Consider the following 18,997-nt stretch of genomic DNA (forward strand, 5'->3'; position numbering starts at 1 on the left):
ATGAACTATGACTAAGATTAGGTTTCAAGGCCTGTTGATGGTGCCGGAAGATAAGAACAGAAAAAAAGGGGGGGGGGGGCTCGAGGGGGAAGCATGAAAGAAAGATCAACGTCGTATTTAAAATAAGTTGGGTTAGCGTTTTCTTGTGACCTTTCAGAGCAAACAAAGGGGGCTCGGGGGCGAAGCCCCCGCACAAAAGAAAGATAAACGTTGTATTTAAAATAAGTTGGGTTAGGGTTTTCTTGTTACCCTTAAGAGTAACGAAAAGGGGAGCTCGGGGGGCGAAGCCCCCCGCATAAAAGAAAGATTAACGTAGTATTTAAAATAAGTTGGTTTAGCGTTTTCTTGTGACCTTTCAGAGCAAACAAAGGGGGGCTCGGGGGGCGAAGCCCCCCGCATAAAAGAAAGATCAACGTTGTATTTAAAATAAATTGGGTTGAGGTTTTCTTGTGATCCTTAAGAGTAAAGAAAAGGGGGGCTCGGGGGGCGAAGCCCCCGCATGAAAGAAAAATTAACGTAGTATTTAGAATAAGTTGGGTTAGCGTTTTCTTGTGACCTTTAAGAGCAAACAAAGGGGGGCTCGGGGGCGAAGCCCCCGCATGAAAGAAAGATCAACGTAGTATTTAAGATAAGTTGGGTTAGCGTTTTCTTGTGACCTTTAAGAGCAAACAAAGGGGGCTCGGGGGCGAAGCCCCCGCATAAAAGAAAGATAAACGTTGTATTTAAAATAAGCTGGGTTAAGGTTTTCTTGTGATCCTTAAGAGCAAAGAAAAGGGGGCTCGGGGGCGAAGCCCCGCCCCCGCAAGAAAAGATCAACGTAGTATTTAAAATAAGTTGGGTTAGCGTTTTCTTGTGACCTTTAAGAGCAAACAAAGGGGGGCTCGGGGGGCGAAGCCCCCCGCATAAAAGAAAGATCAAAGTTGTATTTAAAATAAGTTGGTTTAGGGTTTTCTTGTGACCCTTAAGAGTAACGAAAAGGGGGGCTCGGGGGGCGAAGCCCCCCGCATAAAAGAAAGATCAACGTAGTATTTAAAATAACTTGGGTTAGGGTTTTCTTGTGACCCTTAAGAGTAACGAAAAGGGGGGCTCGGGGGGCGAAGCCCCCCGCATAAAAGAAAAATCAACGTAGTATTTAAACAAAGTTGGGTTAGCGTTTTCTTGTGACCTTTAAGAGCAAACAAAGGGGGGCTCGGGGGGCGAAGCCCCCGCATGAAAGAAAGATCAACGTAGTATTTAAGATAAGTTAGGTTAGCGTTTTCTTGTGACCTTTAAGAGCAAACAAAGGGGGGCTCGGGGGGCGAAGCCCCCGCACAAAAGAAAGATAAACGTTGTATTTAAAAAAAGAAAGATCAACGTAGTATTTAAGATAAGTTAGGTTAGCGTTTTCTTGTGACCTTTAAGAGCAAACAAAGGGGGGCTCGGGGGGCGAAGCCCCCGCATAAAAGAAAGATCAAAGTTGTATTTAAAATAAGTTGGTTTAGGGTTTTCTTGTGACCCTTAAGAGTAACGAAAAGGGGGGCTCGGGGGCGAAGCCCCCCGCATAAAAGAAAGATCAACGTAGTATTTAAAATAACTTGGGTTAGGGTTTTCTTGTGACCCTTAAGAGTAACGAAAGGGGGGCTCGGGGGCTCGGGGGCGAAGCCCCCGCGGGGGCGAAGCCCCCGCTTACTGTCCTATCGCATAAAAGAAAAATCAACGTAGTATTTAAAAAAAGTTGGGTTAGCGTTTTCTTGTGACCTTTAAGAGCAAACAAGGGGGGCTCGGGGGGCGAAGCCCCCTGCATGAAAGAAAGATCAACGTAGTATTTAAGATAAGTTAGGTTAGCGTTTTCTTGTGACCTTTAAGAGCAAACAAAGGGGGGCTCGGGGGGCGAAGCCCCCCGCACAAAATAAAGATAAACGTTGTATTTAAAATAAGTTGGGTTAGGGTTTTCTTGTGACCTTTAAGAGCAAACAAAGGGGGGCTCGGGGGGCGAAGCCCCCCGCATAAAAGAAAGATCAAAGTTGTATTTAAAATAAGTTGGGTTAGCGTTTTCTTGTGACCTATAAGAGCAAACAAAAGGGGGGCTCGGGGGGCGAAGCCCCCGCATGAAAGAAAGATCAACGTTGTATTTAAAATAAGTTGGTTTAGGGTTTTCTTGTGACCCTTAAGAGTAACGAAAAGGGGGGCTCGGGGGGAAGCCCCCCGCATAAAAGAAAAATCAACGTAGTATTTAAAATAAGTTGGGTTAGCGTTTTCTTGTGACCTTTAAGAGCAAACAAAGGGGGCTCGGGGGGCGAAGCCCCCTGCACAAAAGAAAGATAAACGTTGTATTTAAAATAAGTTGGGTTAGGGTTTTCTTGTGACCTTTAAGAGCAAACAAAGGGGGGCTCGGGGGGCGAAGCCCCCGCATAAAAGAAAGATCAAAGTTGTATTTAAAATAAGTTGGGTTAGCGTTTTCTTGTGACCTATAAGAGCAAACAAAAGGGGGGCTCGGGGGCGAAGCCCCCCGCATGAAAGAAAGATCAACGTTGTATTTAAAATAAGTTGGTTTAGGGTTTTCTTGTGACCCTTAAGAGTAACGAAAAGGGGGGCTCGGGGTGGAAGCCCCCCCGCATAAAAGAAAAATCAACGTAGTATTTAAAATAAGTTGGGTTAGCGTTTTCTTGTGACCTTTAAGAGCAAACAAAGGGGGCTCGGGGGCGAAGCCCCTGCACAAAAGAAAGATAAACGTTGTATTTAAAATAAGTTGGGTTAGGGTTTTCTTGTGACCTTTAAGAGCAAACAAAGGGGGCTCGGGGGCGAAGCCCCCGCATAAAAGAAAGATCAAAGTTGTATTTAAAATAAGTTGGGTTAGCGTTTTCTTGTGACCTATAAGAGCAAACAAAAGGGGGGCTCGGGGGCGAAGCCCCCCGCATGAAAGAAAGATCAACGTTGTATTTAAAATAAGTTGGTTTAGGGTTTTCTTGTGACCCTTAAGAGTAACGAAAAGGGGGGCTCGGGGGGCGAAGCCCCCGCATAAAAGAAAGATCAACGTAGTATTTAAAATAAGTTGGGTTAGGGTTTTCTTGTGACCCTTAAAAGTAACGAAAAGGGGGCTCGGGGGCGAAGCCCCCGCATAAAAGAAAAATCAACGTAGTATTTAAAATAAGTTGGGTTAGCGTTTTCTTGTGACCTTTAAGAGCAAACAAAGGGGGCTCGGGGGCGAAGCCCCCGCATGAAAGAAAGATCAACGTAGTATTTAAGATAAGTTAGGTTAGCGTTTTCTTGTGACCTTTAAGAGCAAACAAAGGGGGCTCGGGGGCGAAGCCCCCGCACAAAAGAAAGATAAACGTTGTATTTAAAATAAGTTGGGTTAAGGTTTTCTTGTTACTCTTAAGAGTAACGAAAAGGGGAGTTCGGGGGGCGAAGCCCCCCGCATAAAAGAAAGATTAACGTAGTATTTAAAATAAGTTGGGTTAGCGTTTTCTTGTGACCTTTAAGAGCGAACAAAGGGGGGCTCGGGGGGCGAAGCCCCCCTCATATAAGAAAGATCAACGTTGTATTTAAAATAAGTTGGGTTAGCGTTTTCTTGTGACCTTTAAGAGCAAACAAAGGGGGGTTCGGGGGGCGAAGCCCCCCGCATGAAAGAAAGATCAACGTTGTATTTAAAATAATTTGGTTTAGGGTTTTCTTGTGACCCTTAAGAGTAACGAAAAGGGGGGCTCGAGAGCGAAGCCCCCCGTATAAAAGAAAGATCAACGTTGTATTTAAAATAAGTTGGGTTAAGGTTTTCTTGTGATCCTTAAGAGTAAAGATAAGGGGGGCTCGGGGGGCGAAGCCCCCCGCATGAAAGAAAGATCAACGTAGTACTTAGAATAAGTTGGGTTAGGGTTTTCTTGTTACCCTTAAGAGTAACGAAAAGGGGGCTCGGGGGCGAAGCCCCCGCATAAAAGAAAGATCAACGTAGTATTTAAAATAAGTTGGGTTAGCGTTTTCTTGTGACCTTTAAGAGCAAACAAAGGGGGCTCGGGGGCGAAGCCCCCGCATAAAAGAAAGATCAACGTTGTATTTAAAATAAGTTGGGTAATGGTTTTTCTGTGACCCTTAAGACCAAATAAAGGGGGGCTCGGCAAAAAAGGAATACTTAAATTTTGTTTGAATTAGTTGAAATGTGACAATATTTTCTAATCGAGTCAAACAAAATCCCACTAGCTGAGAGCTTCAAAACAATGTATGGCGAAAGTATGTCTCTCTAATGTCTTCAAAAAGTCCGCGATGGCACATGTCTATATTGTCTATCTTTTACGGATAACTTACTAGGTATAAACATTTTTATGATAATACCGTAATAAGAAGGTAGCCACTAGTTATTATTAAGTAGCAATTAGCAATAAGTACACGTTAAGCCACAAATGGCATGTAAAATCCGCCTACTTGAAATAAATTTATGTATAAATGTTAAAAGTATTTCATTATTAATGACTAAAAAGTATAAAATAAATTAATAGTTTAAAAAACACTATAAAACACGCTTTTATAAATGCACGTAAAAGCCAAAAATAAATTATGGATCGTTCAAGTTGTCTCTATTTGTGAGCTGAAGTTTAAAAACTATGTGCTTTTAATTATAATATTTGATTGTAAAAGCGTGGGGCGCTGGAACAGGAAAGACTTTCTTGTAAACATTTATACTAATCCGAACTTCCTGGCGAATGAAGTTGCATAAGAACATAACGTTTACATATGCCGCCTAAGGGTTACCAAAGAGAACCAAAGATATCTCGTCCACGAACAAGAACTCTGCATCCTGTCACTGTAGACACTTTCCCCTTTTGTACTTTGATTACCGGAAAAAAGCGGCGTTCTAAGTGTCGGTGACTGTCGACTCTCCTCGCTACTAGCGCATATTTTGTCTGAGTTCGACAAACAGGGTGGCTAGCCGAATGGCACAATCGCTCACGAAACGCTCACGAAACGAAGCGCTAGTAGATATCTATCTCTATCGCGCTTGCGTATTGGCGCGACAGAGCCAGCGGCGTATCGCTTTCGTTTGGCGTCGGAGAAATGCCATTCGGCTACGGGGCCTGGTACCTACTTTGAACACTGACTTTTAATTGATTTGACTGTTTAATGTAGAACCTACCTGTACTAGTCATAGCAACTCCAGTTAGCGCGTCAATCTGTGTAACCTCCTTCCCGTAACATAGCATAATTTGATTTATCAGCAAGTTATACAAAAAGTCTTTCCTGTTCCAGCGCCCCACGCTTTTACAATCAAATATTATAATTAAAAGCACATAGTTTTTAAACTTCAGCTCACAAATAGAGACAACTTGAACGATCCATAATTTATTTTTGGCTTTTACGTGCATTTATAAAAGCGTGTTTTATAGTGTTTTTTAAACTATTAATTTATTTTATCTTATTCTCCATATAAATACGTAACCTTACGTACCTACTATAGATAAGTAATATCAATATCATATTAATAGCTTTGAAAGAATTGTAAATATTAGTCTTGCTCTCATTTCTTATAACAATTATTATTCTAATTATTCTGAAATTCTACAAAACTGTATTGGTTTCAAGTCTAAAAGGGATTATTTCTGTTTATAGATAAAGTATAGGTATCAATATCAATCCCTATAAATTCTTTGCATAGAGTGACCCATTGATGATCTGTCTGGATGACAATTGTCTGTCAGTAAAAGGAAAAATTGACAGCGCAGACCAACTGACATGCAGTCCGGCGGACGGTGGGCAACTTTAGAGTCTGTACAAAATGCATACTTGTATGTGTTATAAATAATTAAAATGCTGATAGCTTCGTGTTTATGATTTATAGAAATATAATTAAACATTTAATTTCCACGATTAATTTAATGAACCATCACAAAAACACCATAATACCAGTGAAAGTGTGCACCATAATCAGCCGTACATCCTCCGCGCCTCTGCCTGTGTGAGTGCTTCTGGCCGGCGATCGCAGGCGCATCTCGCGCACATTTCCGAGGTATAAAAGAAGCGAACATAGTCTTACGCGAATCCATTGCTTTGCCCACCGGTACACCGGCCATATACCAGACCTACAGTGCATGTATGTGTCATTTATCACCATAAAAATTATCGTTACATTTATTGCATTCATATAGGTTTAAATACAGATTAAACTTACAAAATTAAGGCGTAAGGCAATAAAAAGTTTATGTTGTGTTGTGTTGTGTTGGTGTTGTGTTGTGTCGTGACGGATGACAGACTAAACGGTTTGTTTTCTTTTGACAGAAGGCGAGTGACGTCGACGCACGATGCGGTGGTTTGCGCTGGTAAATACAATTTGTTTTATAAATATTGTTAAGCACGTGTAACTGAGTTAATGTATTCGTACTGACCTGAGGTTACCCAGCTTTGTATTACCTTTTTACTTACCTACCTAAGGAGAGTTATCAGGAAATGAAGTCAAGGTCCACATTGACGAATGTATAGAAATAGTCGCGACAATATACTTGAATTTTATATTGATATAGACTTGTACTTATAACATCTGTCATTTTTCAATTCTTTTGGCTAGATTAGTACTAGGTATACCTAGAAAATCAAAAAGTGGTGACCACATGAATATAAAGGTACTAAAAGTTCTTGGAGGTTGCGGTTATTCCGAGGATGTAGATGGGGTTAATGGTAACTTTATTTACAGATTTTTAGTCATGCCTTAATTATATGAACGAGTAGCATTATGATTAGGTAATTCTAATACAAATTACTACCTACATACAAGTTTCTAGAAGATTATTGGCTAATTGTAGCAATTTTTGCACTACAATCAATATTCTGGGAGCTTCGCGACTATGGTTCTTGATTGTGGTTATATCAGATTGATATTGGTTCAATAAACTCCTCTGAAATATTGATAACCAATTACTATTTAATCTCGACAAGGTACAGTGTATAAAAGAGATATTTGATGAACTTTCTAGTTGCTTTTAATCTTAACAACCTATCTACATAAAGCAGTCATAAGCTATTTACATCAAGCCAATTTACAGTAAAGCGGTGGGCTGTATCAGGGTGGCTAGCCGAATGGCACAATCGCTTACGAAACGAAGCGCTAGTAGATATCTATCTCTATCGCGCTTGCGTATTGGCGCGACAGAGCCAGCGGCGTATCGCTTTCGTTTGGCGTCGGAGAAATGCCATTCGGCTACGGGGCCTGGTGGTCTAAGTTGACAATCTTACACCATCATCATCATCATCATGTCAGTCCTTTATCGCCCACGGCTGAGCATAGGCCTCTCTTCTCGCCATGTATCCCGGTCCTGAGCTAGTCTCATCCAGTTGTGACCCGCAATTTTGCGGATGTCGTCCACCCAACGAGCTAACGGATGCCAAGCGCTTCTTACATCTGTAAGCGGCCACCATTCCGTTAACATTTTAGTCCACCTACCATCACTCTGTCTAGCAACATGTACAACACATCTTACACCAACATAATTTTTAAGAAAAAAAAACCGCCGCCAATGTTGGATTATGTAGAAATGTGTAGGTATTTTTTTAAACTGCTTTTAATGCTTTAATTATTTGATGGCAACAAAAATCAATATACGTATACCGGTAAGGTTTGAGGAGTTTCCTCAATTCCTCATGAATCCGATTATAAGAAAACGAAGCTTGACAAAATTTGACTTGAAAACTCAATATGCACACATAACTAAACAAATGTTACTGTTCTGAACTTAAATGTTACTGTTTTGAACTTAAATGTGATCAATCGTACACAAACACCCTTTATGTCGTTCTTCATTTATGTACAGTCACCGGCATAATTTAAGTGATGATTTCTGTAACTCGCTTTTAATCTTTTGACAATTTCGTGTGACATTTCAAACAAGACGTTAATGTGACAAGGTATAACAATCATTACATAATTATGCCGGTGGCTGTACAGCAGATGCTAATAATGATAGTAACTACGATACGCTACGGAGCGTAAACTATTGGCTACTTGTCGACGCAACCTGATGAAAAATGTAGTCACTATATCCATACATTGTTATTATGTTTCGGTTGCCTTATTCTATTAACGATTGTTGTCTTGGGTAGGCCCCCAGGTTATTATTTAACCTTAACGTTCTTGGGTTAATAGGGGTTTAGTTCCCTTCTATGACCTTAGTAAACATAGGAAGAACTATGTTAAAAAAAAACGTAACTAAGTTACTCGTAAATCATGAAATAAAACTATAGAAACAGATTAAATCGCGTATAATGAATTTACAATTCATCCCGACGTTTCAAACACTTTACAGCGTTCGTGGTGGTGGTGGTGGTTCGTAAAGTGTTCGCTGTAAAGTGTTCGAAACGTTGGGATGAATTGTAAATTCATTATACGTGGTTTATCCGTTTCCATAGTTTTATTTCATGAGTAACTATCGCAGTAACCGAAGACAATATTAATCGTAAATCTTTTCTCGAATCGAATAACTAACTTATATCATAAGTTACAATTTTGTCAAAACGCAAATAAAATTTAGATAGGCGAGGCTAACGTTCTTCCGACTTAAGAGGATACGGTAGCGAAAATGCTAAAATGGAAAGGAGCCCCCCTTTCAACTTGGGAATTTTAGTTAAATATACAAGTGTTATTAACTAGATTTATCGAAAAAAAATTGTCCATTAAGAACAACTCAGTCAAAAGATATTTCAAAAAAATCTTTAAAATCGAGGTTCCGCTCTCGACTCTTTCCTCCTTCAAAACTTAATCAATCGGAACGAAATTTGAGAATCTGAATAACAATGAAATAATCTATGTCGGACCGTTTAGCTTTTTTGGTTAATTGTTACCAATCTTGAGTATCACACCTTTTTTTGCGCAACAATGAAAAAGGCCGTTTTTGGAAATTTTTGATTGGCTCTAGTCTTTAAAAAGCAGAATACCAAAAAAATTAAAACGGTCCGACACAGATAAAAATAATCACAATCTGTTTTGAAAAAATCATTGCTCTATCTTCAAAAACCAGGGAGGAAACAGTCGAGAGCGTTTTTATGGAGAATTTACCCCTACCGTATCGTCTTAAGGTTTATTTGACGTTCATATGCGCATTGTAATAATTATGCCCGCTTGAAAAATAAATATTTCATATTTTTTTTGACTAACATTTTATTGCAGATACGTTTTCGCAAAGCCCATTTTATATAATTGGTTGCGTTTTAATCTAAGTCTAAGCTTACACTAAGTAAGTCTCGATTAAATAGATCTTGTATGGTTACCAAATAGACTCGATTACTTTGTTGCAAGTTGTAAGCTACAAATACCTATAATCGAAAGATATCTCTACCAACCGAACGACGGCATAAACTTAACTACTAGACAGTAACCAGTTGCACCACAAGTAACATCCAACTCAACTATTACTTCACTACAAATGCCATGCGAGATTATGTTTAATGAACTGTAAGTTCCTTGTTTTGAAACTATCTCAAACTCGAAGCGCGATTCGTAATGACTCGCACTAGAGATGAGTTAATAATAAGGATTGTGAACAGCCTGCGTAGCCGAATGGCAATCGACGCCAGACGCCGACAGAAATGCAGTCTGGCTCTGTCGCGCCAATACGCAAGAGCGATAGAGATAAATAGCTACGAAACAGATATTATCTGAGCGTTTGTGCATTTGACTATACGATGTTTGCCTTTAGAGGAAAAACGATACCGTGCGCAACCGTTTCTTTGTGCTCATATGGTCTATATTTTATTTTTGTTCATATAATGAAGCGCTGGTAGCCTAGCGGTAAGTGCGTGCGATTTTCGTTCCGGAGGTCGCGGGTTCGAACCAATGAGTTTTTCGGAACTTATGTGCGAAAAGTCATTTGATATGAGTCGCATTTTCGGAAAACATTGAGGAAACTGACTAATTCCAATAAGGTCTAGTTACCCTTCGGGTTGGAAGGTCAGATGGCAGTCGCTTTCGTAAAACTAGTGCCTACGCCAAATCTTGGAATTAGTTGTCAAAGCGGACCCGAGGCTCCCATGAGCCGTGGCAAATGCCGGGATAACGCAAGGAGGATGATGATGATGAAGAAAAAGGGACTATGTGTGTATGACGTAGCTGTCGTCCATTATGTCTAACAAAAACAAATAAAGTCTACACTTTTATTCTAAAAATTCAACGTATGAATAATGAGCTGCAAAAGTGCATGGCGATTTTATCAATGAATTCATAATATATAAAATGTACGTAGGCCTTATTTGCCAAGAGTGGCACTGAAGCTTTAGTAGTTTCATGTGTTCTGCCTACCTCTTTATGGGATACAGGCGTGATTGTATGTATGTATGTATGTACGTAGGCATAGTATAATAAAGAGTACTATCGTACAGTATGGCCACTCCCGCTCCCCGCTGAAAGTACCGCCCACCCCTCTTGGTTACCTCACAGTTACCACCTGTCAAAAACGCAAACATCGACCTGTCATATCTCACTCATACAAGTATGGTACTCGTTCATCTACACGAGCTTAGAACTGTGTGCTAGGAACGCGCCTCTTTCATATATTTGATCGCCAGTGTCCGAAATGTGACGTAGGTATCTTACAGCTGGGGCCCGTTTCTATAGGTCTTGATGTATTACAAGTGTTTCCGATAAGATGTGACGTGTTCGGCATGTTACAAGCTATTATATATTGCCAGTCTTTAATTTTCATGTCTCGGTTTCGATTACTATTCACTGATTAACATCTGTAGTTAAAAGTTCTTAATATTGATTGCAAATCATCGTGATTGCGAGTTACGCATTGGAATGTCAGTTTCATTGTTAAACTCGGGCTGGATTTGATGGGCACCTATTATTACTTCACTATAAAGTGAATTATATATTGCTAGATTTTGTTACCCTCTTTAACTCTTTCCTCTCATTTACTCAAAGGTTAACTGGAAGAAATCCCTCTATGGGATAAGTTCGCCTTTGTACTTCGCATCTCAATGTATGTTATTTTTAATGTGTTTTTGTACAATAAAGAGTCACTACTACTACTACATACTACTATTATAGTTAAAGTTTTTCTATTCGCGTGATTAACCCATCTCGTAATGATCTTTAATTCTAATTAAATTAAATAACTATTGGTAAAACGATGGTAAACCATATATGAATAGATAAGTAAATTTAGGTCAACTAGTATAAAACTGGTGATACTTTTCAAAAAGTAATAGAAGTGATAGCTGTTAAAAACACGTTCGGAATGACAATTTGGTAAACAGTGAAAAAGGTTAATATCGGAATTACTTTAGGTAACCTTTCAGAATATCAAGCTCATCGTAAAATGAGAGAAGCAAGATTGGACACTGCGCACACGCACACAATGTCTCGTTATTTCCAACAAAACAAAAGACGAACACACGTTTCCGCAAAATGTCCGTTTCGCAATGTACCTCGAGAACTCATTTATTCACATTTAGCTTCGCGGCTTACTTACCCAATTCACAAAGTAATTTGTATCATGTGACTTTGAAGGTGTCCCTTGACCTTGATTATCTTATCTTCACTTGTGACCGAGGCCCTTGCTAACCCTTCATAGGTTATCTTCACTTGTGAGGCCCCCTATTAACACTTAAGTAGGTACTTAAACTTTGATAATACTAATCTTGAACCTCTTCTGAATCAGGAGTCCAAACGAACGTATTCTTTGACCTCTTTATTTGTACCCGAACCATAATCTGTTAGAACTACCACAACTACTGAAGGTCAAGGAAGCTTGAATTTTTGTGCTAAAGAAACTAGGGATTACATTTCACAATTCAGAAGAATATACTACAGCTATAGATTTACAATAAATTATTAGGTGGGATTCAGCCAGGAAGTTTCGCAATCCCGCGGATCCACCGTTTGTTTAACTTTCTCTAGATGAACTTAAACCTACCCAATAAAAGCTGACTCGAATTTATTGAGGAAGTCGCATGTGCATTGTATTACGCCTGACTTGGCCTTTGTGGGGTAACTATACGCAGAATTACAGATTCTCAAAAGATGAGGCAATTCGAACATAATTCGTAAGATGCATTGTATACGTAAGAACATTTTATAAGATGGTATAAATCTCCATGACATCATAACTCTACTACACGTTGACCGCAGATTAATCGAGCGGTTAACATGCTTTTGAATACCATAAAAATAAGATAACCCAAAAACCATTCCATAAAAATATGATGCGGAATGATCTTATTTACATATCGTTAGAAACCCTAATTATAACAGCAAAATAATTATGTAATATTTATGTAACACGTATGTTTTAGTGAGGTAGTTTATCACGAGATCCTGAGGTCGTGGAAAGCGGGGGTCGCGACTTGCGTTGAGAAAATGGCGTTTGCGTAACTGGGACACTATTGAAATCGCTCGCTGAACGCTGGCGAGTCGAACGGTTATATGAATCAGCATAAACACGCTTTTGTATCAAGTAATGTTTCAATGGATGTCAGGGTCACAGTTACAGTGGTTCACTTGAGCGTTGGACTTTCTTGCATTTTGTGCATTGTCGGTATATCTAGAGATAATCACATGTGCATCACGAGAACATCGATTATTGCTACTTTATGAGCTTTTTCAAGAGATATTGCAAAAAAGTGAGTTGAAAGTAGGTAATAAATAATAGACATATTATTATCAACTGTCAGAGTTCTAAGTATTTATGAGTGTATGCATGCAACTGTTAGAATTAGCCTATTTATTTTGCACGGTCAATAGTACCTGTCGCTACCGACTAGTATGATTTTCCGTACTGCACACATTAGTTAGGTGTCGATAGATTTGTATTGTAGAGGTGTCATTAACGTCTAATTTACATGCAAATATAACGATTAGGTACATAAAGCAACTTTTTCATGACACCCACAGTTGTGGGCCATGAATGCAATAAATTATAATACGTTTATATACGACATATTTTAGATTTGTAACTATATTTTACTAAATATTTTTTGCAATAAATATTATTACATTTATATAAGACATATCGGTATGTAACTATATTTTACTAAATTAAATGTTTTGCAGCACAACATAAGAAGATTACAAATATTACAATATTTAATGCGTGGAAAAGGTTTAAAATGATGCTATATGTTATTCACTACTTGCGTCAACTTTCTATATTCAGTCAGGATATTATATGATATTGCGTAACAACGCAAGATTTATTGCACAAAATATTTGTAATTTTTACCTGTCGTAAACTTCTGAGTCCTAGGTGAAAATAGACAGATATCTATGTATACATTCGTTTTCGTCACGCAATGGTTTAAGATCAATCCTTTATGTAAAAAAGCACGTAATGAATTACATTATATTACACACAATTCTCATTATCGTGACGTGATATTGTTTCATTAAAAATAAGCACTTTGTTAAAAAAAATGTCTACAGATGATCTTTGTGTTATTTCAGATATTGGTGCTTGTTGCGTTGTCTGCAGCGAGTCCCGCTCCCGAACCCAAGAAATACAAGCCCGAAATTAAGGAATCCATAACAAATTCCAGTCTCACAAATGAGGAAAGGCAATTCCTTAGGGAGGTAGAAGCAAAATTCGGAATCAAATCCGATGTGCCTGTAGATGAAGAAAAAAATAAGTCTGATAAAGAAACAACGAAACTACCACCCAAAGGAGACTTACCTAAATTACCATTCCCAGCGGTTATTGCTATTGAAATTGTAAACGACACCGACTCGAAGGGAAAAGGAAAAAGGACCATTGATGCTAACTTGGGATATGGATATAGAACCAATACAGGTTATAGCTACTCCTATTTTGGGAAGCCACAAGAAAAAGGCAAATTTATGTTATATCCGTATTCGCAAGAAGATATTCCTCCAGCGCGTCCTAATGGTCAGAAAAACCAATACACTAAAGAAGGTTATACAACAGCTTCACCGAATGTAGAAATCCAGCCTTCCCAGGCTTACGAACTCGTGCCAGTTAAAGAAGAACATATAAACTCGTATGAATACAAGAAACCTGCGACTGAATTTAAATCTAATTATGAAAACGTGAAGGGACTAGAATCTCCTCCACCGCCACCCTATAAACCAACACAGTCATCACCTTCTACGTTATATACCACCTATAATGGAGATCATTTCTCCGGGCTGAGTGGTCAATTTCCCTCGGTTATGCCTAACTTCTTCGTAGATTCGTCTCAACTCCTAAAAAGCCCTCAGTATCAGAGTGCTGGCTTAACATCAGAATACATTCGATCTCACAGACCTCAACTGGAACAAAAAGTAGTCCCAGTGCTAGTTTTGAGAATCCCAAGCTCATATCTAAAGAATCCATCAGCTGAATTGTATGCTAACTTACCACAAAACTATCCGATATCACAGTATTTGAACAATGTTAATTTGCAAGAGTTAGTCAATCAGTATTTTGCTAAGATTGGATATTCAATGGCACCTCAAATTATGTCTTACAACCATTCGCCTTTATCGTCGCCTGTATCTGCACCAGCGGCCGCTGCGCCAGTCTCGTCTCCAGCGTCTCAATATGAACCCCAACACTATGCGAACCCGTACGTTCAACCAGCTTATACACAAGCAGATTACTCCGGAGTTCAATATTCTGCAGTTCAACCTGTCATGGCTAAATATCCTTCAAAGTATTCTTCTCCTCAGTATTACATGGCTCCAGCTCAAGCGATTTACCAACACCAGCCGCAGCAACAGCAGCAGTATGAGTACCAATACCAGTACGTTCAATCACCCGAAGCATATCAACAATATTACGTTGATAATGTTGACCCTGAATATCAACAAATTTCAAGCCAAACTCATGGACAATCGGCAGCAACAGCAGTAGACCAAGAATCTACCGTTCAACATGCATCTGCTCATGTACAGTATGAGGAATCGCAGGCGCCTGCCCAACAGCAAACCCAAGAGGTCCCCCAGACTCCTCACTATAGACCACAACACCTGCAGTCACAGCAATATGAAGCACAAGTGGAATATGAGCTACCTAAGGAAGATTCAAAAGATGACACTCCTACAAAGATATCTGTGAGTTCCTACAGTACGCCTAAACCACAATATGGAGCTTCTCAAGAACAGCAACAGTATTATTCTGCTAAAGAACCCATTCAAAAGGAAACTATTGCAATTTATCCGTCATCTCCCAAGAGTCAAACGATACAAAGATACCAATACGATCCTCAATCAGGTCATCAAAACTATTATTATCAAAAACAAGTTGGCGATGATTCTGCCAGCAAAACCATCGTCATCTCGGAGAATTACCCCAGTCAAGCTGACACCATTGCTACGGTTTTGCCTTTCCATAAAACGACGGCAAAACCAAGCAAATCAATGCAATCTGTAAACTACGTTACTCCTACGCCATTCTCCTCAAAATACCAGTCAAGATATAACATTATGGTTCCTCAGACAGTTCTTGGAGGTGCAACTGCGTCCAATGAGAAAGTATCCTACGTCAATTCTCACTCGTTACCTGCGCATTACCTTCAAAGTGGGTCACAATTGAATCTTGAAGAGGAGTACACAACCGGGGCCCACCACGTACCTGCTAGGAGTTCACAGAAGGCTCCCTCCTTCCCAAGGAACTATCACAGTCAGCCGAAGCGGATGGTGAAACAGGAGAACAAACCAGAGAGCTCACCGTCAACATCTTCGAGGAAACGAAACGACAAAAACGATAAAAAGAAATCATCCTAGAGTAGCGATTCTCATGTCTATTTAATTTCTTAAATACTTTTGTAAATATAGCGTAATACATAATAGTAAGTTTATATGACTTAAGTTGAGAATAGGTAGATATTAAAAATTATAACAATTATTTGTAAAGGATTGAAAAATGTGATACAGCAGTTAGTATTGATGGCGTACCTGGGTAACCTTTATTCGAAATCGCCGTTGAATAGTTAACAGCATTATACGAGTAGTAATACGAAAATAAGGTAAATAAAGCCTATGGTCTACAATCCCAGGAATGGAAAAGGCCGGGATGTGCGATATTGGAAAAGAGCAATATTATTCATAATATTTGGGAGAATTACGCAGTTATTTATTTTATTACCAGACAAAATTGTTATGGCTGTTTCAGAGTGCAATATATTGAAATAAGGGTTCAATAAAATATTTCAATTAAAAAGTGCCTTATTATCCTCTAATAACACAATGTAACTGGTTAATAGAGTCAATATAAAAAAGCTGAAGGGAGAATAAACAAATAAAATAATATTCGATGGGTCTTACACAAACTATCTTAGTCCTCTCCTAACCAACCTAATGTGTAGATTGTGTAGTCGTATCTTAACGAAATAACACGGAATAATAGACCGCCACGGTAACATCACACAGAACTTGAATAGCCTCGTAAGACCAAGACCAATTTTTTATTAGGAACTTTTTTCAAAACTCGAATTTAATGTAAGCTGAGGAGGATAGAGCCGTTTTATATCTCGAAAATTATTTATTAGAATGTAGCTCTAGATAGTTCATAAATATTTGTTCTTGAAAGCATTGAGTATTGGGCCTAAATGTATGTTTATACTAGCTTTAGCCCGCGGCTTCGCTCATGTTAGAAAGAGACAAAAAGTAGCCTATGTCACTCTTCATCCCGTCAACTATCTCCACATAAAATCACGTCAATTTGTCGCTCCGTTATGCCGTGAAAGACGGACAAACAAACAGACACACACACTTTCCCATTTATAATTTAACTATGGACTATGGCATGTGGGCCGTCCACATATGTAACTCTCATAATTTCGTTATTTTTTTAACCTCTCCTCCTGCTATGTCACACTTTTTTATGTTTGGATATGTTTCGGATATTCTAAAAACATAAACAAGAAAAGTTTCCAACTCCCGTTTCCCATACAGAATTAAATAGGTGAATAAAAATATGATGGGATATTTTGCACAGATCGTTTTAGCACCAAACTATTATAACATATTTATGTCAAGCAATCAAAACTATCCCATTTTAAAAGATCCAAAATCATAAGCATACTTACTGTCTTATAGTCTATAAATAAAACAGTACCTAAATTGTAGTTTTTTTTTTTTTATTGGTTTACCAGTAACTGTTACACTGATGCATACATGAATTATACAGTTATACAACTAAGAACTAAGTGTACAATAAAATGGAGGTAAACACTGCATGCAAATTAAAAATGTTTAACATCGAAAATTAATTACGAAACTAATTACTTAACTACTATTTCGTGAAGCTGACGTTTAAGTTTATGTAAAGGAACGCAAAACATGTCAATTTTACTGTGGTTTTATGCAACTTACACAGCCTTGGAATTGGGGAATTTGAGCCTAGGACAGTCCTTCGTTTTGATACAATTGATATGAAGTTCAAAAGGCAGATAACTGCAAATAAGTGTTTACACAAATATATGAATTATGAAAGAAGATTCAATCGCAAATAGAAATAGGGGTTTAAATTACGAGAATAAGACAAGTAAGTGAATACCTAGTAGAAAACCAAAAACTTTCGATAGAAAGTCAAATGATGCTAAGATCAATGAACAGATGGCGCTACATACTGGTCGCTGCTGCTGGCATCTGCATGCGAACTATTTCACTAAGAATTTTAAGTGGAAAGTGCTTGCCCTTTCAAATAGATGGCAGCACAGGTCGTACTCATAGAAGTTAGAAACAGTGTTGAAGGCGAAAGTGTACATATATCGTTTCCCAGCAAAAAGTCAGCTTTAGTCGCATAAGAACGATTAAACAGGTTATTTGTATAAAGATAAAGGCAAATCTCAGCCTTACACTTGACTAGCCTTCAACACATTTTAAGGGGATGATGAAAAAGGTTTAAACCTCTTATAGGTCGAAAGCCACATATATATTTTTAAACATAGTTATATTATATCTGCCCATTCCGCTACGTATTATTTTAATGTAGCAGAAACACGTAATTAACATAAAATCGTGCATGCATATTTAGATCTGATTATCATGACATTCATCCAGATTAAATTAGTGGTCAATAACGTTAGCATGTTTCTGTCTATTTATCTCAAACGTAGAGTGATTACCTGCACAATTAATATGAAGGTATGCGTCTATTGCTAATGCATGCGTTTTCTTACACATGCGAATAGCAAAAAATAATGGCAAAAGTACAATCGCACTAATGAATTCCATTCTTCCGCCGGGGAGATATAAATTATCCTTATACATTTCAGAGGTAGGTAAATCTTTTCAGGGCTAAGAATTTCACCACCACCTTTCTTCTTGTGCAAGTCAACTTTGGGATATGGGTTCAATTGTGATATGGGCGAAGGGCTAACAAGTCTAGCAACCCGTTAATTGTGGCACTGAAACTTAAACAATTTCACGTGCCAAAGCAGCCCCTTTTGTGAATACAGGCGTGAATTTTATTATGTTTAGTATGTTTGCAATAAGGCACCTTAAATCTGAAACTCCAAATAATTCAGATAAAAAAATAATTTTGAATGAAAAATAAAGACGGTTTTGTAAATTAAGTCAAGTTTATAATTAGTTGGCGATTAGTGAGATCTAATCTATACATGAGTCAATTTTTTCAAAAATGTTCAGAAGTAACTTAGCAAGAAATAAGAAAAACTTGGTCAGTTTAAACATTCGAATTATTTAAAAGATAACTTATTAACCTAAGGGCCGGTTGCATCAAACCACCTGTCACCGTTAAAGCGTTCGTTAAATTTTATTGTATTGGAAGTTCAATATACTTCTGCTGCTTGACTATGATGTGTCTGTCAAATGTGGTTGATGCAACTGGCCCTAAGCTTTTGTATTAGGTGGTGCGTGTGTGGTATGGCGATCCCCAGAAAGTGAATCGTATGTTAGTTTAGCGTCAGCGATGAAGGAAGCAATGTATTTGAACAGCTTGCTAACTGAAATCGGATTGGGTAAGTTTGCACAAGTAACCTTAAATGTGGATAATCGAGGAGCAATTTGTCTAGCCAATGATCCAGTGTTTCATTCCCGCATGAAACATATCGATATTCGCCATCATTTTCTTAGGCATGTCTTAAA

The 18,997-nt window shown here is 38.5% G+C and overlaps 1 protein-coding gene across 1 annotated transcript; it reads left to right on the forward strand.

The window, feature by feature from the left end:
• Positions 1–5,995: 5,995 nt before the first annotated feature.
• On the forward strand, positions 5,996–16,106 carry LOC125235491. The gene is made up of 3 exons (XM_048142062.1): positions 5,996–6,058; positions 6,244–6,284; positions 13,394–16,106. Exons 2-3 carry the CDS (start codon positions 6,267–6,269, stop codon positions 15,668–15,670), a joined length of 2,295 nt encoding a protein of 764 aa, XP_047998019.1. The 5' UTR covers positions 5,996–6,058; positions 6,244–6,266; the 3' UTR covers positions 15,671–16,106.
• The last annotated feature ends 2,891 nt before the right edge of the window (positions 16,107–18,997 follow it).

Source organism: Leguminivora glycinivorella, chromosome 17 (assembly GCF_023078275.1).
Source record: "Leguminivora glycinivorella isolate SPB_JAAS2020 chromosome 17, LegGlyc_1.1, whole genome shotgun sequence".
Lineage (NCBI taxonomy): Eukaryota > Metazoa > Arthropoda > Insecta > Lepidoptera > Tortricidae > Leguminivora > Leguminivora glycinivorella.